Source organism: Zootoca vivipara, chromosome 3, assembly GCF_963506605.1.
Source record: "Zootoca vivipara chromosome 3, rZooViv1.1, whole genome shotgun sequence".
NCBI classification, from domain to species: Eukaryota; Metazoa; Chordata; class Lepidosauria; order Squamata; family Lacertidae; genus Zootoca; species Zootoca vivipara.
This window is the reverse complement of record NC_083278.1, coordinates 23,672,338-23,700,118: the sequence shown is the minus strand read 5'-3', so window position 1 is coordinate 23,700,118 and position 27,781 is coordinate 23,672,338. Positions and strand designations below refer to the sequence as shown.

General features: G+C 39.3%; 1 protein-coding gene and 1 non-coding gene across 2 annotated transcripts in view; one reads left to right on the top strand and one right to left on the bottom strand.

Annotated features, from left to right (window-relative positions):
• The window catches only part of SNTG2 (syntrophin gamma 2), a 134,919-nt gene that overhangs the window by 11,226 nt on the left and 95,912 nt on the right, over nt 1-27,781 (bottom strand). The window contains exons 13-15 of the mRNA XM_060272268.1: nt 25,258-25,374; nt 11,110-11,181; nt 7,768-7,977 (exon numbers count right to left, since the gene is read on the bottom strand). Coding sequence (XP_060128251.1) covers nt 7,768-7,977; nt 11,110-11,181; nt 25,258-25,374 — 399 coding nt within the window. The remainder of the gene's footprint in view (nt 1-7,767; nt 7,978-11,109; nt 11,182-25,257; nt 25,375-27,781) is intronic.
• On the top strand, nt 15,863-15,995 carry LOC118083274 (U4 spliceosomal RNA). Its single transcript, XR_004692354.2, has one exon. It is a non-coding gene; the product is annotated as a U4 spliceosomal RNA (small nuclear RNA).

The following is a 27,781-nucleotide window of genomic DNA, read 5'->3' as shown; positions in this document are numbered from 1 at the left end:
GCAACACAGGCTGCTTAAGGCCCTTCCATACTGCTTAACACCATAGACTCTAAGTAGTGTACAATAAGGTAAAAAAAAAACCTCCAAAATACCATAGAGATAAATTCAGTTTAAAATTAACCATAACATCATAAATAAAAGCTTACACCATGTTATTTCTCTTGTGCATGTGGATTACTTAAAGAAGGAAAAAGAACAAAGGCAAAACTGCACATGCACCAATTCTGAAATCAGACATTCTTCATAAAAAAAAAAACCTGGAACTAGAGTGGAGCAGAGTGCAAGGCAGAACCAATCTAGAATTCTGCTCAACAGGACCTTACACCTCCTTTAGGAACTGATGTTCTACTTTGGGAAAACTGCTATAGATTATTCTGTGCTCCTAGATCCTAATCTGCACCAGCATTTTTTCAGTATCTGGAGTATTGCTTCTGCCTTGTGATAACAAAGCCTTATTTCAGTTTTCTGTACACTTGTTAAAAGCACCTTTAGAAGTATGCTGGCTTGATCACAGGGTAAATCAACTTCAAACTCAGCTTCTGTGATCTTTATTCATGTTGATTCCATGCACCTTGCTAAAATTAGTACAGCACAAAAAAAACCCTATGCTGCATGCTTATTTCAGTTTTCCTCTGAAATGGTAATGAGTATGATCAGAACTATACAACCCTATACTAACCATTGCCAGCCTAAACAAAACATGAATACGGAACACACAGAAATGTAGGGAGTTATTTTTATATATCATTTCTTAGATCACTAGTATGGCTGAATATTTATGCAGTAGCATTGGCACAATTGTGTGTGGGGCATCTAGCACTCTGCATGTTCCATTCCTTATTGTGCTTAAGTGTACTGAATACTTGCAGTGATCTTATTTTTTATGTTGGTCCTTCCTCTGCCTTAATTTGGGTAAGGTTCTGCCCCCTATACCAATATAGTTCCTTGATTTATAGGTGGATCAGGGTAGCATACCAAACTTATCAGGTTGTGCAAAGGATCACCATCACCTTGTGCAAATAATGGCAAGAACTTAATGTAGTTCCATGTCATCATCAGTGCTTGATTTATAATGTGATGGCCCCTTGAGCTCAATGCAGGGGTGGGGAATCAGTGGCTTTCCAGCCAGCATGGCCAATGAGCGCTCCAGTCCAACAACTTCAAGAGGGCTGTAGGTTTCCCCATGCCTGGTTCATGTTTGGAGCATTCTACTCTTGTGTAGGACACTGGTAGAGACACATGCCCAACTGGCATGTTCTCTCCCTCCTGGTCATTCGTTCGGGAGCTTCAAAAGCTTTCTTCTGCCCGAACATCACAGCGACTAATGCCAAAAAGCATTAGCATGCTTAGGGATCCGCAGAGTATTCACAGTTTGCGTAACAGACCTCAGTAGCTCAGCGTTTTGGCTAATCTACTTTATTTACATATAATGCACTCGTAGCATTCTGACTTAGCTCCTGCCTCTTTCTCATCAGACAGCAAAGAAAAAGAACAAAGGACAATAATCCAATTTCATGGAACACAGTAACACAAACATCCTGTCTCAGTCACATCCCACAATGTGGAATGAAAACATACACCATCATGTGATAGACAACAATCCTGTGACTGCAGACACGGGGAATGAATATCCAACAGTTCAATGGGTTGTAGTTGACTTAGTAAAAGTAGGCCAACTAAAACCAGTGCACTTTAGTTAGCCGTGGCTAATGTAATGCTAAACAAAGCAACAGGGGAAGGGGAAGGTTTTAGCTAAAGGTGGGATGGAAGTAAAGGGGTTTGCACTGTGGATTTCATCATGGACTCTCTTGCTAGTCCTCCACTCCCAATAATTCAAGAACTGGTTATTATTCCTTGGAGTTGCTATTTCAAGCCTGTTATATCTCATTGCCTTCCTGTATGCACCTCTAGACAGCTTCCGTACCATTTCCCAATATAACACCCCCCCCCAATGTTTCAGAATCAGAGGCATGCACTGGTTTAAACACATACAGCTCGGGGGGAAAGACTTGGCATACAGTAAAACCGTGGACTTGAGGCAGAAGATTTATGGGGACTTTGACGAACTGTTGGCAGCTTATCTAGGACAGATGCTTTGGTGGTCTCCTCTGCTTCAGAGGAGCTCGTGGCGTGATGGGTGTTTCCTGGCGCCCTAAATAAAGCAAGGAGGCTCTTAGACTCTGCTGTGGCACGTAGGGTGATAACGCTGAATGGTCAGGTTATCCAGCACCCCGGTTTAAACCCAGTGAAGCATCCCTTTGCTGTGATGATGGCATACATCTTTCAGTAGCGGGAAACGATATTGGTTGGCTGACATAATTAGGGGTATAAGGTGATGGTTGCGGGTGTGGGGGTATTGGTGGCGAGCCCTTTGGGCTTGATTGGTGGTTAGGCATTGGAAATTCATTAGAGCTGAGGAGGGTAGGTAGCACCATCACCTGCCCTGAATAGTCCATTAAAGGATTCCAGGGGCGAAGCCTACGGAGATTAGGGCCATAAGGCACGCCCCTAACGGTGATCACAGGAGGAGTTCTGGTTGATGTACATCACTGGGCTCCTTACTGGTGGTTAACTCTTCCTGGACGTCCAACACACGGGTTGGAGTCGGATATAAATGGTTAGGGTCCAATGCCCATTTAAATCTGTCTGATGTGTCTGTGTCTTTATTCTCATGGGGAGGGAGGGACATTGCCACACAACTCACAGATGAACATAGCATGGTAGAAACGTTAGAGCAAGGGTGGGGAATACGACCAGTGGATCAGATCCCCACCCCTCACCCATTGTTGGCAGGCCATTTTGACAGGTGAGTGGGGCCCACCCACCTGAAAATCACCTGATGACAGGTGACCCATTTTCCTTTGCAGTGTGGCATACTACCAGTACGCTACAAAGAAAAGCTAAGCCAAGCCAAGCCAAGCCAAACACAAGGGGGTTTGAAGTTACCACCAATCCATGCAGATTTCAGGATCTACTTTCTACAGGGGGAGCTGATCACAGGTAGCCTGCACTCAGGTCCTGTTAGACTTCAAGCTCTGCATTCTGCTACCGTAGGATTGGTTGCACCCAGGAGTACCCCATGAATTCAGGAGGCACAGCTGATCCCTACTGTCTTGCTCCCATTCGCAGTCAACTGATTGGTGGCGACAGCAAGCCCCTCTTGCCAGTGCCCAAGGGGCAGTGTGCTTTAAGGCACCTGATTATATATTGGCAGGCATTCCTCTACTTGCTCCTCACCTGATACCACATATCATGTCAGGTGTGCAGAAGATAGATGTGGTTGGGGGAGGGGCAACCTCATGGGCCCAACTAGGACCCATGAAAGGGCTAATTAGGTGGGCTCCAGTTTCCCCATGGCCGTATTAGGGTGCTATAGTTAGGGGCTTAAACTTGTAGGTAGTCTGTGTGAGATTCATGGAATTTGCTTTATTGTTTTTGTAACTGATGGAAAAGCCAAACAGACTTAAATATACCCCCACACTGCCAAAGTTTAGTGCTGAGGGCAGATGTGCAATTGATTCTTAAGACTGTGGGTTTCTAAAATTAGATTTGAAGTGAACTGGACTTAACGACATAAAAATGACCAAGAAAAGTGAAAGTGCAATACATTACTATACATAATGAAAACAATCTAAACCTTAATTGTGTAATTAAAGCCGTTCTTCTGGCAACAAACAGATAATTATCTTTTAATGACCTCATAAATCTAGCCTAATTAAACAGCTTTTAATATCTCATTTGAATTTATAGAGCCCATTATAGAAAGTTTTATTTTGCATTGTTGTCCCAGGGAGATGATTGAATTTTTTTCCCCCAAAAAAGAAAAAAAGGATAATGCTATTTTAGCTACTGCCTGAATTTAACATTAGCTGCACAGCAGCAATTATATGCTTCAGATGAGAGGTAGCTGCTACTGAATCAAGTTAGCAGGGATGTAACACCACATCGGTAGATGTGGAACTCATTGCTACATGGTGTAGTGGTAGCCGTTAACTGACATGGCATCGATATAAAACACTTTTTTCCCTCTACTGGGAGAGCTTCTGAAATGTTTCTTTCTTCTTCTTCTTCTTTTTTTTTTTTAAAAAAACTTTATTTATTTTTTGCAAGAATGTACAAAAAATTGCCATAAACAAACCAAAAATATAATAAATAATAATCAAAAATTGTCACAACCTAACCAAAAATACAATAAATAATAAATAATCTTTGCTTAATCGAAAAGCAATATACATCTCATCAACCACCCCCACCATCCACCCACCCTATTGTGTTTTCCAGCCAGTCTTATATTGCGCCTTTTTACTCTTCCTTTACTCATATGTATACCTATATTCTCACTGTCCCTTTTAATATTCATTGGTTTGGGCCTTCATAGATCTGTTGATAGATCGGTGTTCTCGACAAAGCTTGCTATATAATCTTTAATTTTTTTACAATCTTTATCCTTTTCTTTCTAATTTATTCCTTTAATCTCTGCTGTTTTTGCTGCCAAATTATAATATGATATCATTTTTACTTGCCAATCCTCTTTGCTTGGTATCTTGTTACTCTTCCAATTTTTTCCTATAAGTAATCAAGCTGCTACTGTTGCATACATTAGAATACACCTGTCCTTTGGTAAGATCTCCTCATCTAGCATTCCCAATAAAAATAACTCTGTTTTTTTCCTTGAAGGAATATTTGAGTATCTTTTGCAGTTCTTTATAAATCATTTCCCAATATATTTTGATTTCTTTGCACTTCCACCATATATGTATATATGTACCGGTTTCGTTGTGGCATCTCCAACATATATCATTACTTCCCCTATACATTTTGGCTAGCTTTTCCGGTGTTAAATGGCACCTATATTGCATCTTTAATAGGTTTTCTTTTAAGTCGTAGTTGGCTGTAAAATTTATATCTCTTTTCCACAAAATTTCCCATTTTTCTAGCATAATCGTTTTCCCTAAATCTTGTCCCCACCTTATCATTGTTCCTTTTGTTAATTCCTCTTTGGTTTCCCATTCCAATAATAGATCATGTAAATGTTTTATATATTTATTCTTGCCCCTTATTAATATTTTATCTAATTCTGAAATTTCCTTATTAAAGCCAATTTTTTAATCTTTTTGAAATCTTTTATTTATTTGAAAATATTGCAGCCAGCTATAGGGTTTAACTACTTTGTATTCCTTTAATTTTAATTCTCCGTCTACCTCCTCCAATAGATTTTTATACGATGGCCAGTTTGTGCCCTTGTTTCGCTTTTTCACAGCCACTTCCAGAGGTGATATCCACCCCAGTGTTTTGGGTTCTAGGATGCCACAGTACTTCCTCCATGTCTTATACAGAGATTTTCTTATGATGTTATTCATGAAAATATTTTGAGTTTTTAGATTTCCTTCCATTAAGTAGAAATGCCAGCCAAAACCCAGGCCTGCCCCTTCCAAGTCCAGTATCTCATCATTTTTTAGTTCCATCCATTCTTTCATCCAATTTAGTGCTGCCACATCATGATATAGCTCCATGTCCGGTAAGCCGAAGCCTCCTCTTCTTCTATGGTCAATTAATATTTTATATTTGATTCTTAGATTCCTGCCGCCCCATATAAATTTAGAGATGTCTTTCTTCCACTCTCTGAAGCATTTTGAACCACCCAATATTGGTAGATTTTGGAAATAGTAACTCATTTTTGTAAGTACCGACATTTTAATGATTGATATATGGCCTAATAACAAAATTTTTAATTTGGCCCTATTCTCCATTTTCTTTTTAATTTCTTTCCAGATTTTTTTTTCATAATTTTCCTGAATTAAATCAATACCTTTTGTTGTCATTTGGATTCCTAAATATTTCATTTTCTTTTTAATTTCGATACCTGTTAATTGTTGTAAATTTTAATGTTCTTCTATTTCCAAATTCTTCACCAGCATATAAGTTTTTGTATAATTCATTTTAAAGCCAGCCAGTTTTCCATATTCCTTGATCTTTTTTTTAGTGCTTTTGGGATGCTATTTAGTGCATCTTCCGTAGGTATAATTATATCATTGGCAAAGGCTTTAATTTTGTATCTTTTTTCTCCTATCACCACTCTCTTCATGATATAAAACACTTAGCATACTTATCTATGGACTTCGCTGCTCGTTTGATGGGTTCAAATAATTTAGTTCACAGAAATTTCTCTTTCCGCCTCCTCACAAGGATGATGGAAAAGTCATTGTATAATGTAGAAAATATGATGAGGCCAGTTCTCATATGATCCAACTTGCATTATTTTAAAATGTGAAAAATATTACTAGAGAAATATGTGATTTATTTATTTATTTCCTAAAATTTAGACACTGCTTGACAACAACTCTCAAAGCGGAGGAGAGTGGAAGAAAGAACATGAGACCCCAAGGTTCATTTGTGCTCATTACATAATAACACTAAACCACTAAGCCCAAAATGTGCCATTAAAACAAACTATGGCTTATATTTTTTTTCCTCCCCCCCCATGGCTTATCTAAACAAACCATGGTTTCACATCTGTCTATCTTTATAATATAGAATGAAGTTAGTCATTACTATTTCTCTGTTAGAATGTAACTACATTAAGGCTTCTAAAATGTTTATTTGCATGTAGAAAAATATAGCTATTTTATTTTATAGAGGGTACTTTAGAATTTGTAACACCACTAGGTGATAGTGTAATATGTAATATGCAACAGTGGAAAACATCAGCAGGGGCATATAATGTAACATCTGATGTGCTCCAAATCGGGTAGGTGGTTAGAATAACGTAATTAATGCAAGCTAATAAAACAAGACTGGCAACAGTATTCCGAAACAGACCTGCAGGGAAGTGATATTTGTGCCAATGAAGTTACAGGAAAAGTACATTACTCAAGATTGATATGGATAGATTTTTGCCACCTCAGTGTTTGCTCTATAGGAGAGTTCAGATTAAGATGTGGGGCATAAATTTTAACTTTCATTTCCAAATAAATAAATAAATAAATAAATAAATGTCAGAGTAGAAGGAACTGTGTCCAGTTAAAGAACGTTATTGACATTGATCCACTGACTTTTGTGCAATCAGATTTATTTGGCTTAAAATTTGTCTTCTTCTGCTGTAGCAAACTGGGCGCAGTGAGTAAACAGTGCAAGCTATTTAGACTACAAACCACACTTTGAACAAGTAAATCAGTCAAAGCAGAAGCTTCTCACATGGGTTATCAACAGAGCCAAATCATTGCCTTCTGTTTATTTTGACCATTAATATCCTACACTACAGCCTCAGATCTCTAACAATAAGAATAACTTTAAATCACACAACTCATTCAGCAACACTAATATATATATATATATATATACACACACAATTTAAACAACTATTAAAACGATCGTAAGTGACAGCAACATTGCTATCCAAAAGTATGACTGTCAGTTTTAACCTGGCATCTAAGATGCAGCAGTTTGAGCATCCATCTGATTTCAAAGGGAAGGAAGTTCCAAAGTTGGACTGCCAGCAGGGAGAAGGTTTGCCTTTGCATGCCAGCCAAATGGAGGGATTCTCAAGAGACTTCCCTTGATCAAGTGTAACTTCCAGACAGGAACATGTCCGGGTAACCTAAGGTGAGACTGGAGTCAGAAGGAGGCTGTTGGTCTGCCCTCCCCACCGCCCCACTGGCTGCTACTCAGCATGCTCCTATATATGGGACATACTCAGAATGTGTTTTAAAATTATTATTCTTACAGAGATGTTGAAATATCATGCTATGTACATTTAAAATTACTTACCCCTGTTCGCTGAACTTCCCAAAAAATTGCTTTTTGAAATGATTTCTCCCATACTGCCAGGTCACTCCCCAGTTCCACATTGAAATAGTGACTCTTGCCATGTCCAACCACAACACTGAAACAATACGGCCTCTGGTCTTCAAGCTCATAGTCTTGGTGAATACCCAGATATAAGTTTGCTTGTAGCCAGCAATCATCATTAAGCCAGAGCTGAAAGACATATTTTAGCCAGCGATATTTCATCAGAAAGGAGTGCTGGAAAATGTACATACTTGCTCTTTGTTCTTGTTAATGTAATTCCATCTATCAAGGAACATAACCTGCTGGATGTGAGCATTTCAAATTTGAGAATTAAAGTTATGCAGAAAAGTAGGAGCTGCAATTCTATTGTGATGTTGAGCATCAATGACCAGCAGCAAAGCAGTATGAATATATATGTTTTATATTTATTTTTCTGGGACTCCTGGCTTTACCATTGGTGAACCAGGGAAAAGTGATTTAAAGTATGTGATGGTGATTATTTATTGAATGTTGCCCAACCACAAATATTTCCTGGATGGCTTACAGACAGACAGACAGACAGACAGACAGATTAAAATTAACAAAGAGCAATACAAAACAGTAAAAAAACAACAACCAACCACCTCATTACAACAAAAGTAGATGAAGAAAATAGAAATGGCTCATTTGGCCCAATACAGCAAATTGTTTTTGATGACAGAGATTCAGTCTACCCACAGAGTAAATCTCATTTATATTTTTACTTAGCGCAACATTCCCCGAGGAGCTTCAATAAGCTTACAACCAGTATGTAAAAGCAGTATCAAACTGTTGGCTTCAACGTAAGGTACAGTCACAGAGCCTCACTCTTGTGTTGAAGCGAACTGGGAAACCCCATATATTGGAAGTTCAGTGTATGAATTGCAGCATTTAGGCCAGAGTTATGCTAGGGGGAAAATGTATTTCAGTCCGACTTGCTCAATGGTATCTGATATGTGGACAAATGTAGGGGTGAACCCCCAAAATATGATATTCAAATGACAAGTAACAGCAATATTAATATGCTAAAATGCTAAATCCACACCCATGTGGATTTTAATCCACACCCATGTGTGTTTTAATTAACACTGGAGCTTGCGACAAACAATTCTGTTATGCTGATAGATTTTAATAACAGGTATCCCCTTTAGAGATCCTGCACATGGGGGTATGCAAATCAAACAAGCAGCATTTTTAATTATGAGCATATAATATTAGTTTTTATGCTTCACAGATTGCTTTGTTTAAATATCTTCATAATGGCATCCCTCTGAAGCAGTAGAGCCAGGAAACATTATGATGGTAAAGTTTTTTGTTTTTGAAAATCCCAGACTGAAAACCTACCAAGGGGAGGGGAGAAATCAAACGGGATATGCCTTCTGCAAAAAAGGCTAACAAGTATTTCATCAGTATGCAACAACCAAATGACTTCGTATTCATATCTGATTTTGGTCTATGTATGTATGTATATAAATATATATCAATTAGTCTTATGGACACTTTTTGCTATTGGTTCTTCATTTATTCACACTGAACTATTTTAATGCTACATGGTGGTGCAACAGTGAAAAAAACAGATATGGAAACATGGGACAAATGCCTGTAGTTGGACAATGGCTTCTTTAGCTCCTGTTTTTGTGCATAATCCTACTCCTGCCTTGGAATTTGAAAGCAGATGATGGTTCTGTACATGCATGGCCCTAAACAGAGCAGAGAGAATCAGGTGGACAGCAGGTCTGAGACCACCCAATATATGAAGGGCATTAAAGATTATTCCTTTCTTAAAAGTTCGTATCATGAAAAGTCAGCAAGGAAAAACTTGCCTGCATAAACAACTCAAAGGAACATTTTCTTCAGAGCAAACTGCGCCTTAGAATTTATAATAGAGAAGCTTTAATCTCTTCTGAAAATTAAGTTTACTCCAACCTAATTGATTTGCTCTACGTTTCCTTCATTATCATTTATACTGAAGTGTCAACAGAAGAATGGCTAGACTTGTACACTGAAGCTTTTTGTGTTTCAGTTAATGTATTCATCAAGACTGACAATTAAGTGTTCATTTATTAAAATGTCAGGAATGTGAAGGACTGAATCTTGGGCAGCTTATTTCCAACTCTTTCCCTCCCCACCTCAGAATGAAAACGTAGCATCAGAATTTGCTGTTAAGTTGGCTTCTTGAAATTAACCCTACCAGAATATTAGGAAAATAAAGGGCATGCATCAGTCCTTGGGTAAGAACTGAATGTGTCTATCTATCAAGATATCTATCAACTTCCCAGCCATTCAGTGTGCTTTCCTTTTCTCCAGGGCTATCAGACATTCAGCTGTAATGTTTAATGACGGAATGCATGCAAAATTCAAAACATGTACATTCCACCAGGATCATAAAATAGTTGATTCTTGTAGCTTATCTGGGTGACCAGTTAACTGTTCAGGCATATGTGATTTGATTGGACTTGATGTTTTAGACCTGCATATTACTTTATACAAAAAAAAAAAAAGTCTCAAAGTCAGCACCAAACCTGCTTGTACTGTAAAGGAGAAACAGAACTGCATATAATCAGCATACTGAGGGCAACACACTCCAAAACCCCATATAATTTTGGTCAAGTATTAAAACAGCATGGGTGGCAACATTCCCCAAGCCACGCCTTCTGGAGGCAGTTATGAAGACTGGACAGGAACCACCAGAAAGCCATGCCTTAGAAGTTGCCTTCTACTGGCAGACCTTTGTTTCATCCAGCCTTGTGGTGGAAGCATCCCTCCTGGGTGTCAGTCAGCCCTATTACCTGAAATTATTTTAACTTGAGATGTTAGGCACCAAATCTTGAACCTTATGCATGCAAAATAGTTGTTATACCACTAAGCTATGCACAGGAACATCTGTAAGGGGCAATCTTACTCCCCCCACCATACATGATATATGAAATAGATTGTGTTGAATAGGGATAGCCAACATGGTACTTCCAGATGTGGTTGAACACGCACTCGCATTATTCCTGGCTGGGACTGTTGTGAGTTATACTGCAGCCATATCGGAAGAGCACCATGTTGGCTACCCTTGATATAAAAATTAGATTGGGTTTAAGAATTGTCCGCATTTGTTCAGAATGAGCCAAGACCTGATCATCAAACACAAATAATGGCAATAGTTCATTGATGGGAACTAGCTTTCCAATGTAGACTAAGTTTTGGCTAACTATTTCTTATTCAAGAAAATTAATCGGAACACATTCTATTTTAATTTTTGAAAATCACAGCCTCCCATTCCAATTGTAGTCCATAACTTAACAGGAGACCTACCTTGTGGACTTTAAATAGAACCTCACAGAGGTTATAGGTTTTTTCAGCTCGTACCCAGTCTAGAGTGCTAACCTGCAATACCAAAAGAAAATATTATTAGATACATTGGGTAAAATACTTTTTGCCAAACAAAAATTTTCTCCTACTATTCTATCAACTTTTAATTTCTTGGTGTGTTTTTTTTTTAAAAAAATCTGGTTGTTTAGTTAATTGAAGGCTGTGTGTTCATTCTCTAGAGAAACAAACAAACATAGAATAGATATTGTTTTTATTTTTGAAAAAGCAGGAAATTTGAGAACAGTTATTCTTTGTACAATGGCTATTCCATCTGTAGCAACTCTTTTTCATGCATCACATAGAGGTAGCATATCAGGGCTTTAAATATGTATCATTACACGCACCCTGCTTTCTTTTGGGAACTCAGACTTGCTTAACATAGGGCTCCCAGTTGGTTTCCCCACTGAATAGGCTATGGCTTGCTGAGATCTAACAATATGGCAGCGCTATGTGCCCATAGAGTACTCTCTGGAAAACGCATAAGGGAAAAGTGAACTCTGTTCAGCTGGTGGTGCAAATATATGCCTAGCAGCAAATGTGGAGGTAAATTTGAAGAGACTCATCATTGTCTTAAAACATTTTGATAAATCAAGGCATTGCAGCAATCCGTAAAACCCATATAGGCTTACAGGATCAAGCTTTTGTTTGAAAAGCAGCTTATTTCATCTGTTGGAGACACTGTGAAACAAACCGCAGGAAAACAGCTTAAGGATTTATTTATTTTTAATCCTAACACCATTTAAGTCACTGCCGAGGCTATGGAGTTCAAACATATTGTAATAGTTATTTTGTTGTTGTTGTTTAGTTGTTTAGTCGTGTCCGACTCTTCGTGATCCCATGGACCAGAGCACAGCAGGCTCTGGTCCATGGGGTCACGAAGTCCCATATTTATAGTTATTTAGAAGTCTCATATTTGCCCTTGTAATTATATTTATACCATTATTATGTGTTTTTTTAAAGTATTTTGCCTAGCCCTCTCTGGGATTATTGTTACAATGAAGTAGGCAATCAATATTTTACATTAATAAAAAAAAACTAATGAAGAGGGAGTTAACCCCCTTCACTGAATATCTGATCTTTATTACTCATACAGGCATCACTGTTGGCTCTGAAAGACAGTTCACTTTTTTAGCCAATGATGCTGTTGAACGCCGCCCCGAACGGTGCGAGATTCTAGGGGTTGCAGGTGAGTTTCCTTTTGGAATGAGACACAGTAGATACTGTGGTGTCTTTATGATGTATAGTTTATTTATGCATATATACAACTTGAGCCTATGATGGAGGGGTTCACAGCATTAACATCCCAAAAGGGTCTTGCTTCTCCCAATCTCCCATAGCAGCCACCTCGGATTCAAACAAAAATAAAACATAGCTCTCAAATATTGCTTTGACTTTCTCTCCTGCTTGCTGCTTTACTTTTAGGTCACATCGCTGCAAAACTCCAACTCCAAGCTCTGGCTTTGCCTGTTGAGGGAGGGGTCCCCACCCATTTTGCTATCTTGCACAGAGCCCCTTAATCCCCCGTCGGCTCACCAGGAAGCTAGCTTGGCTATTTCCCAGATTTAGAAGGCTTGGTTAGCTTTTAACACGTGCTGGATTCATGCATTAGATGGGCCTGGCAACCCCCTTTCAAAATTCCTAACAAAACAAAAGAGAAAGAAAGAAAAAGAAACAGGCGCAGTTATTTGCCTTTGCACTGCTTATGTCGAGAATAATCTGCTATCCAATGAATCTGAAGGGCTATGTTTAACCCGAGTTGGGTGAAGGGAAAAGAACTTCCTTAAATCCAATTGCTTTCAATCAGCTGGATTGTGGGCTGAATTGCCAGCCTTCCTATTAAGAAGTGGTTCTGTCATTCCTTTTTGCTTCGCTGTTCTTTCCTTTCCTGTCATTTCTTTGCTTTGTGTAAAATGGCTTTGGCTTTTAGCTCTTGGTGCCAGAGCTGAATTGGTCACGAATGACCCCCTGTTCCCTGTCCCTATCAACAAAAGCTTAGGGTTCCTCACCATCCTCTATTATGTTTAGGATTCCTTTTATTTCTCTGATGTTCTTGCAACCTGCCATGCTTTTTGCAGCAAAGATTGTTGGGGATGGTACAAAGGGCACAGAGTATATTCTGAGTGTTAAAAAAACAAACAAAAGTATAAGACTTAAAGCTATATTGAAACTGTCTGCGTATCCCAGTGTGCAAGGTTATCATTAGAACATGAGTGACATTTTATGGGCTTTCAAGCAGCAAAATGCTCACAATACAATGAGATGTTATCTAAGAGGAAATTGACAGTATTTGCAGACTTCTTCCTAAAACCTGTCATACCATTTGTAACTATAAAATAGTACCCGGGCCACTGGTACATCGTAAGATCCCTAACTCCAACAGAGAGCAAGATTTATGGGCTGCACGACTGAGAATTTGGAATTCAATTTCTAGAAATCTGCTCTTAATTGTTTGAAATACTTATAACAGTGGAAGCATGAGTCACAAATCAAATGATAGGCCAATGGTTTAAATTTTATTCTTGGTACAAGCTAACCACTTGGTACAAGTGAGAGATTTTACTTTCTTGGGCTCCTTGATCACTGCAGATGGTGACAGCAGTCACGAAATTAAAAGACGCCTGCTTCTTGGGAGAAAAGCAATGACAAACCTAGACAGCATCTTAAAAAGCAGAGACATCACCTTGCCGACAAAGGTCCGTATAGTTAAAGCTATGGTTTTCCCAGTAGCGATGTATGGAAGTGAGAGCTGGACCATAAAGAAGGCTGATCGCCGAAAAATTGATGCTTTTGAATTATGGTGCTGGAGGAGACTCTTGAGAGTCCCATGGACTGCAAGAAGATCAAACCTATCCATTCTTAAGGAAATCAGCCCTGAGTGCTCCCTGGAAGGACAGATCGTGAAGCTGAGGCTCCAATACTTTGGCCACCTCATGAGAAGAGAAGAATCATTGGAAAAGACCCTGATGTTGGGAAAGATTGAGGGCACTAGGAGAAGGGGACGACAGAGGACAAGATGGTTGGACAGTGTTCTCGAAGCTACGAACATGAGTTTGACCAAACTGCGGGAGGCAGTGCAAGACAGGAGTGCCTGGTGTGCTATGGTCCATGGGGTCACGAAGAGTCGGACACGACTAAATGACTAAACAACAACAACAACAACAACAACAACAAGCTAACCATTTGGAACGGCGGGATTCCAACAGCATATGGAAAATTAGAGAAGAGGGGTCAGACTTGAAAGGAATTTTATGGTGATAAACCATGATCTAGTTCCCATAGGCCCTTTTCCGGTTTCCAGGCATATGGGACACAGTTCGGCATACCCAGGATTTTATGAAGGGATTTTGATTGCCTGCGTTCCAGTGAGTGGTCAACAGCACGAATCCATAATGGTATGCCATACAGTAGTTTTGGATTTACTTTGACATTGAAAACCTTTAGTGTAGCAGGAACATATTGGTTTCCTCTATTGGAAACTAACTAACTAACTAACTAACTAACTAACTAACTAACTAACTAACTAACCAACCAACAGGTGATAGCCAAAGAACAGGTATCTGCCACGTTTAGTGCAAACTTGTGATGGTTTTTCCAAGCATTCTGAATTGGAAGTGAATATCTAAGTATTTAAATTTTTTGACCACTAACAAGTGGAAGAATGTAAGTTCAGTGTTATGATGGGCCCATGGCGTTATGTGGCTCCATTTACTATAACTATGGACAATTAGGTTGCTGTTGCTGATTCGGGGCTAATATTGCAACATGATAATTATTACCCCAGAATTAACTGTACAATGTTGTCATAACATATTGCTGATATTATATACAGTACACCTAAAAAGACAAACTGTCATTTTCAACATTGCTGAATTCCTATTAAGCTCAGTTGTATTGTGAACATTCATCAACTTTCAACTATTCTGTGATATTATTAGATTTTTCAGTACAATAAATCATCAACAAGTTATTTACTGGATTACAGTACCTTTAGTAAAAGAAAAATCTGTAAATCTTTAATGAGAAAGAGTAGATAGGAATGAACTGGCAAAACTCACACCAAATGTGGAATGAAGAATACTGACCTGTAAAAATTATAATTGCTGACCTTAAAACTACATTTCAGTGTTACCAAAATGTCTATAAGGGCTTAGAAGAAATGGGTGGCCCTAATTAAATGCTTCTATTTACATTTATAAATCAGAACTGAAGAAACCTAAGTAATTTAAAATGGCTCTTTTCAAATAGTAATATATCTTTCTCTCCCTTTACAATAAAATAAAATAAAAATGCTTCTTTATTTCTCCTGGTGTTTTTTTTATTAAAAAACTAACATTCTGTTAATGTTGCCCTGATTTCACTAAGGTCATATGTTTTCTTTTCTCTAGATTAATAAGGCAGTGTGTGTGTTAATGGACAGTGAATGGAGAAAGTGGTCCTGGTTTAATCCAGTAGTGTAGGCTGTGCACACTTGTTTCGGAATCTCAGCAACAATAATAATTTATTATTGTTTTTATTTCTTGAATTCATATACCGCTCTATACCTGTAGGTCTCAGGGCGGTTCACAGGATAAAATCAGAATATAAAACCACAAAGTACATAATCAAAAGAAAACCAACAACAACCCACAACACATTTTAAAATGGCATAGGATGTCAATCAAACCAACCAAAGGCCTGGTTAAAGAGGAACGCTTTTAGCTTTGTGCAGTGGCAGTATCGTAGCCAATGAGGTTAATCCGAGGCAAGATTATTGCTAATTGAAAACTTTTCCCAATACTTTTCCCATGACGACTTGAAATATAGTCGGCAATGGCAAGGAAAATAAAAAGAGGAACGCTTTCGCCTGGCGCCTAAAGGTGTATAATGAAGGCGCCAGGCGAACCACCCTGGGGAGAGCATTCCACAGAAGGGGAGCCACTGTAGAAAAGGTCCATTCATCTGTTTGTACAAGAGTGGGACAGAATTTAGCTTATTTAAGAAGAGTCTGCTTGCGCGGACAATGTGTATTAGAAAATGACTAAGAAAGGTTTGTTGCTTTGAACCTAGAACACAAGTGCTTAGGGTTCATCAGATAAACTACCACTATTCATATTGTCCAAATGAGACACTGTTTAATAACCTTGGGTACTTTGGAGAGCCAAGTTTCTTCACTGTGTTATAGGTGTCTGCTCACTGAACTCCTTGAGTCTAGGTGCTTTCTCTGCCTGGTAAAGGAAATCCTAGTACAGAACTCAGTGCATAGGGCAAATGAAGACCATTTCCTGCCAAACTTCTCCATTGTCATGGAGGAGGAAGCGGATCCACTTGTTATTCCCCAGTGATGGGAACCTATTCCTGAGAGTGTAAGCAACCTATCTTAAACTGCTTCCGGTCTAATCAATCCTCACCGTACACCTATTGATTGGCTTCTCAGAGCTCCAAGAGGAAAGGACATTGTATGTGAAGTACTGTACCCACTGTAAAAATGCAAGGAGCAGACAGTCACCGAACCTGACTCCTTTGTGTTATAAAGAAAGACAGCTTAATAGTGCATGGGAAGAACCCTTCCAGGACCAGCCCTTCCAGATAATCCAAACCTATATTGCCCTAGCATACTAGAGTTTCCCAGTGCTTCTGAATGTCTCCATTTCCTTCTGGAGCCTGTCCTCTGGAAGAATAAAGTAAGGTTTGCATCAGGAAATGTGTTTTCCTCCAAGACACACCCAGCATTAATATTCTGGAACACGGAAAGTTGGTATACAGGCTTGCCCCTCTCCCAGAATTGTTTAATTACCATCTGATTTGAAATATTTTAATTAAACATAATTAAAATGGATTAGAAGTGGGAAATGCCTAGTAATAGCTTATTGAGAATCTTTTGTAATCACATTTGTTTGCTGTTTTATTTAACACGATAGAGTCTTGAGGGCAATAGTTCAAAAGACTTTGCCAGCAACAAGACAAAAATATAATTTTCAGTCCCTAATTAGCCTCTTGAGCAACTGCAGTTACAAAATAATTGCCAAAGCCTACACCTGTCCAATTTTTGAAAAGTTGTTTAACTCCTACAGGGGCCTGTTGGGTGCCATTTATGAAGTCTGTCATATATTAAACTACTTTCCCCAAAGGTAGCAAAAATTGTGGTATCTCTAAACTTGACAGATTTTGTACTCCTAACACCACATATATCAGAATCCCACAACATAGGCATTCAATAAGTTTGACTGAAGGGGTACAACTATGCAGCTGAGTGAAATTAATAACGTTTCCCCTAAAATGATATAGCTATTTTTAAATAAAAGTAATACTTAGATTTAAATGTTAAATAATCCTTGCAGAAAGAGGAATTAACTTGATTTCCACACTGAAATGAGACACCTTGGGAAGATTACAGTGCTAGTTTTCTTGAGACAGCTTCATTGCTTGTACTCTTCTTTTAGCAAAAGAATATGGGAAATTAAAGATGCACAAACCTATGTACTTGAATGGTGCCTAATGGGTTGCAGACATCTCTGTGTGTGGATTTGATGCTTTTAGGAGTACTCTGCTCTCTAGAGTCTCTGCATTTTAAAGTAATCATTGTTCCCATTAGAAAAATGAAGAAAAAAAAACACCCAACCAGTTGATCATATTCCAAACAAATATTTCCAACAATAAAAAAGCAAATTCAGCAATCTTCCTCATAGTATAGATATCGTAGAAGAAAACAAACAAAGCCTATACAATCCAAGCAAATAGATTAAAGCTTTCTGATATGTCAGTTTTGCTAAAAAGGTACCATTGTGATCAAGGGATTAAGTCTTTCCTTTCTAGTGAATGTTTTTGCTGAAGTCTTCCTACAGTTCTTGAATAACAGATTAACTTAAAAAAAATCCTAGTTTACCAGTAACCCATCAAGATTGACAGTGCTGATACACTGCTTTGTCCCTATAATTCAGCATTGATGAATGTGCTGATCTTCGCAAGAAGGGCTCCCTTTGACATGTAGTTGCCAGATTTTCTAAGCTGATGTTAAGTGAATTTTTCAAGAATATATATTCTATGCATGGATGAATACACAGTTCTATGCATGGAAAGGCATAGGAGTGAAGAGCTTTCCTCTGCACTGAAATGAGGAAGCAGAATATGGATTTGAGGGAACAATGTGCTGGTAACCCTGATGATGGGTATGAGAATGCAAGGTGGCCAAAGGTCAAGGGGAGAGAAGCACAGAAAGAGGAAGCAAACTCAAATTACTTCAGCAGTGGAGAGGTGGAGGGGGGGAAGAGTATCAGCTTCAAGAGTCTAAACGAGGACAAATGCTCCTGGACCAAGACTGGAAGGTGAGGCCCCCTTCCAGCAATAGAGATTCTGTTGGAGAAACTGGACATGGAAGAAGGGGTGAATTTTCTGCAGGGGGACAAATCACCCCATGTATAAGATAAGCCAATAGATGCAAGGTCGGTGCCATCTATATAAGCTCGTGGTTTTTATACCAAAAAAGAAATATGAGTAAAACAAAACCTTTAAAATGTATCTTAATGCAAGTATTCTAATCAAAATGACAAATTTGTTTATGGCTCAGCAATTCATTATTATGGCAAATAGGGTAGCAGTGCATAAACAACTCTGTCTCCTTCTAATAAAATTAGAAATATTATTTTGTACAAGAAGAACTGAGGTTGAACACATGAAACTTACAAAAATGATGGTTCAAAAAGGGGGTGTGCATTGTGGAAACCCACAATAAACTTTCTATTTGGTCACAATAGACAAGCTGTCTTAATAGTTTTCACAACCAGTGTTGTATGCATGCTCGGAATGCCAGTGTTAGGAAACTTCTTGAAATCTATGGTTTAAGTAAGCCTTTCATCTTGATTGAAAACAGTTGTTAAAACTGTCTGGTTTTAAATCAAGCTGCTCCAATACAATTCTGAACATGTTCATCGGAATATGTACATGTAATAATATAACAATGCAAAAGCAAAGTTGGCCTTCCAAAGTTTTTTGGGAAAATTCCTACAGCACCTGTTTTGTTAGTTTTGCCAGCTGTTAGGATTGGGTCACAATCTTGTTTTTGTCCTCTACATTGATCTGTGTGTCTGTATGCATTGATGAAGAGAAATGACTATGAAGCTGCAAACCCACATAGTGTGTAATTGTGCTCAAGAGGTCAAATTTCTTCCATCGCTGTTTGAACTCTGTCAGTTATATGCTATGAAAGGGAGGCACATGGCTTACTATATTTTACCTTTTGTTGTCAGTGAGTATAACTGTTCACTGGTAGCTCTTGTCTCACCCACCCATAGATGCTTGGCAATCAAAGGGTATGACTTGAATTACTCAGTTGATCCTAAGAATTCTCTATTCAATGTTCTCCTTTAAAAGTCTCGACTTACTAGCTGTGGAACATGGCTTTCTGTTTGCCCTCCGGTAACACATGCTGAGAAGTGAAGCCAGGCTTCTGTTTGCTCCACCTCTCACTAGGGAAGGGTAAGAAAGGACTTGAAAGTTTCAAAATGCTTAGGGTGCTTCCTTCTCTCTTTACCAAACTGTTACATGAAAACGTTAAAAAGTAGGGATATAAGAACAGTCTCCTGGATGAGACAAATGGCCCGTCTTGTCCAGCAACCTGATCTCACAGTAACCGACCAGAGGCCTACAAGAAGAACCCAACAAGGGCTTCCGGGTTCAGCGCCAGCGTCGATCGGCGGGGCTTCGTCTCGTCTCCGAGACGGCCCGTCTCTGCTAGGAGTGGGGAGGGCAGCGAGAGCGACGCTGCGCCCCTTAGAACCTCGGGAAGGGCGTCCCGAGGGCAATTTGCTCGGCACAGACCCAATCCGGACTCCCCAACTCTTCGGCTAGCTCTAATAAGAGCTCCGGAGCGAGGAGGGTAGAAGTCGCGGGGGCCATTTTGAGCGGCAACGTTATTCTAGCAGGGAGAAGCTTCAAGCCGAAGGCGGAGAGCGCTGGATTCTTCCGAAAATAAAATGATTGGAAAAGACTGTAAGTAATCTCATGATTTGGATTATTATAAAACAATTTGGATCTGGGAGAGAGGGGAGAAAAGAGGAAGCCACCCCCCCCCCACGGCAACAAAAGAGACAGTAAATAGAAACCCGAAGCCATAAACAGAAGATTTACAATTCAAAGGATCCCTCAAAGGCATCAAAGAGAATCTCCCCTTTGATGCAGGGTGAAAAGGGGAGAGAGACTGCGGTTTATGATGCCCTGCAATAAGAGGTACAGCCTAAGAAAAAACCTTTCCACTCGGGAGCCGGCAGCCCAGACAACCCAGTGAGTTGTCAGGATTTATAAGTCAAATTTTACTTCACTTTGTATTTCTGGACTTTGTGGAATTTCTTTTTTGGCTTAAGTGTTTGTGAAATGTGAGTTCGAACTTTATTGTCAATAAGACTTGAAGAATGCAGCCAGCTTGTTAAAATGGAGTCGAAAAATAAACTGTGATCATATTCCACCCCACGTGACAAGTTTTGACCTTGGCAGGACTGAAATATGTCAACAAAAAAGTGTTCCCCTGAGTTCCAGCGGTCTGTTTTGACCTTAATGTGGGAAACAAGAATAGAGTTATGTCAAGAGGAGACACGACGGCAAGAGTTACAGGAAAAATTCCAGGAGGTGATGGCGGAATATGATTTTTTAGGAGATGAAGCTTTTGACACTGAAAAAGATGAATGTGAGAATGACAATGATGGGGAAGGAAAAGAAGAAGATGAGGATTGTGATGATTCAACACAAAATGAAGCACACCACGAAAAAAATGATGACTCTACTCTACAAAAAGTTGGATGGAGTGCCCTGCTTTTGAGGGGGGCACGATTGGTATCATTGGAACTCCAGAACGCCCACAGGGAAGAAGGAAAAAATATGCAGAGAAGAGAAGAAATTCAGGGGTCCTGTATGGTGGCCTGGATGACAAAAGACTGTAAACAGGGGGTGGGGTGAAGGGAAAGTGATGTTGTGATTAAGGATGGATTAACAGGTTTATAACTGGTCTGCTGATTTTGGAATTTGCTGGATTGGGGGGGGAAGCCGGCAATCGGGGATGTAAGGTTAAATTGAGAATAGTTATAGTTTTAAAAGTGAATGGATTTTGGAAAATGTGAAAATATGGAGGCTTATAGAGGGAGAAAAAACAAAAAATTAGGCACGGGAAGAGAAAATGGGAGTTTGATTTCTCAGTGATTTGAATATTAGATGAAAATGTTAACAATTGATTTATAAGTTGTATAAGATGCAAAGGTGTATTTTTATAAAGTAAGAAACTGTTGCAGATGATAAAAAAGGGATGAAAACCGGGGAAGGGGGGGGAGGGGAAGCCCACAAAATATGGTTTTACAACTATGAATGCAAGAAAATTTTTTTGTTTTGTATTGTTTTTTCTTTTTTCTTTTTTCGCCCTTCCTTTTTTTTTTTCCCCTTTTTTCCTATTTCTATTTTTCTCTTTTTTTTTTTTTGGTATGACAATAGATGGTTGGATGGATGTCCTCCTGCGTACTGCCCTGGTTTGCTGGAGCTCCCTGGTGGCAGGGGGGGGCTTTGGGGTCAGGGGAGGGGGGGGAGGACAGAAACCCAAGCATAAAATGGACCATCTCTGACTGTTCACATACATGGGATACTTCTGTGGCAGGGGAGGACCCATGTGGGTGGGTAGGAAGGAGGTGGAAAAGGGGTTTAAGTATGTACCTTTTTTTTGCTTTTTTGTATTTTGTAAAATTAATAAAAAGTATGTTCAAAAAAAAAAAAAAAAGAAGAAGAACCCAACAAGGACAGGAGCACAAGAACAATCTCTGCTCCTGCACTTTCCAGCACCTAGTATTTAGAAGCGTTTACTGCCTCTGACCTACTGGGTCAAGACCAGAGGCCCATCTAGTCTAATATCCTGTTGTCACAATGGCCACCCAGAAGCCTCTGGGAAGCCCATAAGCAGGGCCCTGAGTCCAGCATAACAGTACATCCAATATGACATTTAACTGAGAAGTGTTAGTAACTACTACCCACTTGCTAATATTATGTTCCTGGAACAGCATGGTGAAGGATCAACTCTCAATGCCTATGAATAAACGAATGCATTTCGTCTCTATAATGATAGTCGGTCAAATGTCCTTGGAAGCTCTTAAGTGGAGATGGGTGCCCACTGTCCTTTGCTGCTCAACCACAAAGTTTAGACAGACACATATTTGGAGGCTCTTCACAGAAATGAAAAGGAAGATGGTAATGTTGCCTAATAACATGAAATGCAACTCCTCACCCACAATAATACAACCACCAGACAACATGGACACTGGTACCAGAGCCTGCAATAAACCCAGATGCCAACTTTGCTGCCACATACACCCAGACAACATCATTACTGGCCCCAACAACATCCAACATACCATCTCAGGACTATTTAATTGCTCATCTTCTAACATTGTGTATGCCATCAAATGCCAGCAGTGCCCTTCAGCTCTCTATATTGGACAAACAGGCCAAATCCTACGCCAAAGGATAAATGGACATAGATCTGACATCAGGAATCACAAGACAGAGAAGCCAGTAGGAGAACACTTCAATCTCTTATGACATTCAATACAAGATCTCAAAGCAGCTGTCTTATTACAAAAGAATTTCAGAAACAGACTTGAAAGAGAAGTTGCTGAATTACAATTTCCGCGCGGCTTTGTCGCGCAGCGCCCCCTGCCGGCCCTGGCGCCCTGCGCCACCGGGACTACACCTAGAGCCGGGCCTGGAAATGTGCATGCCACACGAAAGCTTATACCAAGAACAAACTTAGTTGCTCACTAAGGTGCTACTGGACATTTAATTTTATTTTTATATTTCGACTGTGTCAGACCAACACAGCTACCTACCTGAATATAGAAACATGAAATGCAGAGCATAATGGGTACTTTGATGTATAACTGAGTTTAGATAGATGGTGACTAACATTTGGGTATTCACTGAAGTGATCCACTGGCTTTAAATAGACCTTTAAATAAAAGGATGTCATATGGAAGAGGGAGAAAGATTGTTTTCTGCTGCTCCAGAGAAGCGGACACGGAGCAATGGATTCAAACTTCAAGAAAGAAGATTCCACCTAAACATTAGGAAGAACTTCCTGACAGTAAGAGCTGTTCGGCAGTGGAATTTGCTACCAAGGAGTGTGGTGGAGTCTCCTTCTTTGGAGGTCTTTAAGCAGAGGCTTGACAGCCATATGTCAAGAATGCTTTGATGGTGTTTCCTGCTTGGCAGGGGGTTGGACTGGATGGCCCTTGTGGTCTCTTCCAACTCTATGATTCTATGATTCCCAAGTCTGTATACTTGTCATTTAGCTGTATTAATTATAGGCACCAGGTGAAAACAGTTGTATTTGTTGAGCCATTTTCATTTAGGATGTTGTGTTGTTCTATTTGTCGCTGCTTAGTATTGTTGTGAACTGATTGCTATGCTACCCTTTGTTCTTAACTATTGTTCCTCTTTTTAGATTTTAATTTTAAATTTTGAAACTTATGGAGTTTTTTTGGGCTGGAATGTTTAGTGATATGGTGGGGTAAAATATATCAAACAAACAAAAGCAGTCAGGTTTTTTAATTTTAACTTTACAATGCATTAATAAATCAAAAGTTTAACAATGTATTTTAGACCCTAATGCAGCCTTAATAAAGGGTTGTACCCACTACGTTTACTCAAAGTAGACCAATTGAAATTAATGGTTCTAAGGTAGCCATGTTGATAAATTTCAGTAGGTCTACTCTGTGTATCACAAACTTTGGATACAACCCAAAGCTTGTAATTGCAATATGGTAGTTTGTACCAGTCAAATGAACTTATTCTACCGTACTCATTTTTAGTCTTCACAGAATATTCAAATTTAGGAAGTGATTAACAACAACTTCAAATTAGCAATGTTAATTAGTGATAATGACAATGTTGCTTTTTGTGATGGGCACACCTGTTTATAAGGAGCCAAAGGAACTGCCAAAACATTTTGACAGTTAACATCTTGCACTTGAGAACACAAGGAGATTGGCAAATTGTGTGAAAATTTGACCTCCTGACACCACAACACACTGACTTTCAAATTCCAAGTTTCAAAATATCAACTATTAGATTAAGAATAAAGCGTGCCAGTTACATAAATATGTGCAAAATAGGCATGTTCTTATAAATTATTGCTTTGCTAAAAAAAAACCTTGGGTTTTTCAAGCATAGGATTTGGCACTGTTTGTAAGCCAAATCTGGTTACCAGGATTTTATTTTTTTTTAAAAAAAGAAGCGGGTGGAAGTTCCACGTGTCATTTTTTCCCTTCCGCGTCATATTATATTGTTGTAACTAAACACTTCCCTATCCTTTATGTTAAGTAAAGAAATCAGTATCTTGCGCCAGATCCCACACCACTAAATTGTTTGCCATTCCATCTCCATGCATCCCTCCCCCCCTCTCTCTCTCTCTCTGTGTGTGTGTGTGTGTGTGTGTGTGTGTGTGAGAGAGAGAGAGAGAGAGAGAGAGAGAGAGAGAGAGAGAGAGAGAGAGAGAAGCATGTAGGAGGGAACCTGTGGCCTGCCGGTTGTAAAAAGTGGCTGTAACTAAAAATGCAAGACTGCATTCTAAATATGATGGCGAAAGAACATTTTGTCTAAGAGACTTTGCTTTCAGGATGGGTTCTAGACAGATTTTGAATGAGGACTAAGGCTTGTGACCCTTCTCTCCAGAGATGTGGATTGTAGAGGAAAAGGTCAAAAAGCCCTACTGCTCATTTAGAAGTCACCATGCAGTTGTACTCCTGCTCCTAATATCTCATGCTATCACATCTACCACAAACCTGGCTACAATTATAATGTATTAGTTAGCCACTGATGCTTTAGGTACCTGCATCAGGCCACCTGGGCCTCAACTTAGGCTCAAAAAGCAAAGAAAGCCCTGATGACATTATTAAAGCCCTGAATAAGTTGTGCTCCCAGTGATCTCGATGTTTTATGCATGGGAGAGAAAGACTAACAGTATCTGAAAGAGTTGTTGTGAACTTCCTTTTGTAAATTCCACTGTGCTTCATTATTCAATAGGAAGGGTCATTTTCTGTTCCAACAAAAATAATTTCAATAACTATCGCATGCGAAAAGGTTGCTTACCGGTGGCGTGCTGAATATGTAGAATGACGAACCCTTCAATGCCAGGAACTTGAATTTATAGAGCTGAGGGGAATCTGCGCCCTGGAGCCTCTCATTCACCCACCCCATATGTATGACCTGCAGAATAAAATCTTTGAAAATGAATTTCAACTCAGTCTACCAGAAGTTATATATTACATAATCCTGCTGACCATCACTTCTACACTGGAAGAAGAAAGCACAATCACTTTGTCCTGGGCACAGCAATGCTCTAAGGTCTCTAATGCGCAAACCCTCAACTCATGCAATCTATAGAGCACCCTGGTTCTTTCTGGTGTTGCTAAAACTAGCGGCTGAAAGTCATTGCATGTAGAAGCTGAACAATGTTTAATAAAGTACATAATTTGATGTATGTCATAGCAGCACAGCTGTCGGAAAATGAGCAATGTGCAAAAATACCCACAAGGATTTGAGAATATGTAGATATGTTATAGCCATTGTTCAGCGACAGAGGACATACTCTGCATGCAGAAGATCCTAGGTTTAATCTCCAAGATCTATCATTAGGCATCTCAAATAGTAGGACTGGGAAAGACTTGACCAAAACTTGGTAGATCTGCTTCCAGTTAAAGAAGCAAGATGGATTGATGAATGGCTCTTGATTCAAGGGCAGGACAATGCCATATATTCATGAGATAGCTATATAGGCAAGTCCTATATCACTAACATAACCTTGTTTGTGAAGAATTATCTATTTTAAAGCAACTGCTATGTCATGCTCTCCTACGGTCTTAAGAGCATCAACGTGTTTATCAGATCATAAGGAATATACAGCAGGTAAACTAAGTGTAAATTACAAAGTTAATATTATATAAAACCATGGAGTAAATATATATTTCTCTCCAAAAGATTATGAGTCAGGTCCAGAGAATTCCATTTAACATTTTACTCATAGAGAAGTAGGGGACCTCTAGAATGGCATGGGATGGGATAGGATGGGTGAATCGGTGGAAACTGTAAGGATTGCATGGTTGCGCAAGCACAAATTCATTTTCACTGGTGCAAGGCAACTTTTGATCCAAGCTTCACTCCTTATCCAGCTATTAATAACAACTCATATTAATAACTGAAAAAACAATAGCCCCATTATTCTTCAAAGTAGTAGCTATGCTTGAAATGAAATAAAAAACTTAGTTGGTCTCTAAAGTGCTACTGGAAGGAATGTTTTTATTTTATTTCGACTATGGCTGACCAACACGGCTACCTACCTGTATGCTTGAAATACATACACCTCAAGGGGGAAACTCTGCAGGTATGAAGAACCATGAAGTATTGCTTTACGGGGAGTTTTTAAGGCTCCTTTATAATGTGTTCAATAAGAAAGGTGTATAAATCCATTATATAAATAATAAATAAATATGAAAGTGGCGTTCCATGAAGAGATTTTAGGATATTTGCAATCTTAAACTTGCTAACCCAGAAGTAAGTCGCATTAAGTTCAATGAGGCCTACTTTGGAGTACACATGTAGAAGATTGCACTGCATATCTCCATGATTAAACAAAACAATACATTATGTTAATGCCCCTTCAGTGACACCCTCTGCATATGAATTGCTATTTATCTTTTTTGTAAAACAAAACGCTGAAAAGGGCATAGAGATACTGTAAAGACTGAACAAAAATATGAGCTTCGATTTTATGTAACATTTATTTTGGAGATTATAAGTATTACAATAAATATAGGGAAGGCAAACTGCTGAGCATAAAAATGAAGAAGAAATAGGCATTTCACAAACATAATATGTAGGCTGGCAGGGTTGCAGCTGAAAACGGGAACAATGACTTCACTAGGAGTAAGATATGCCATTTTGTGTCATGTTGCAATAAAAAATTAAGAAGGCAAAGGAAGTTGTAGCTTTAGGCATCTTTGGGTTGCTTGTTTGGTCTATTTATTCAAATACAAATGAGCAGTTGGTGACAGCAATTATATACAAGGGAGGAGGAAACTGAGAAAAGTGAAGCTGGAGCAGATTTTGCCCTTCTGAAATCTTGCGTGTCTCACATGAATAAGTAAATGGCAATTAAAACTGGCGATTACTCTAATAAACTTGCCAGGTTGCCTGAAGTTCTGAAGAAAGTTAGCAGTCATGATTCCTGTTGGAGATAACATGGAGGGGGATGGTTGGATCCTGATGAGGAATGGGAAGTGCTTAGGGAGTTGGAGCTGAACAACCCTGGGAAGGATTGTAGTGGGATGCCGGCGGTGAAATTGGGACCCCAAGAGGTGTCATGAGTTTGGGGAGGAAGAGGCCAGTAGTCCAAGGAATTGAGAGTTGGATCCAGGGGAGGGACTAAGCAGATTGGCAAAAGAGTGTTCTGCCTCTGTGACACCAGACATACCCTGGCACCACCTCCTCTGGTAAATTGGATGCCGAATTGGCACCAATTCCCACCTCCATGGAAACAGAGGTGTTAGTGTGAGCGCAAACAAACTTTGCAAGCCTAAGCTACTTGAAGGAGTATCTGCTTGCTTGCCTTCTTCAA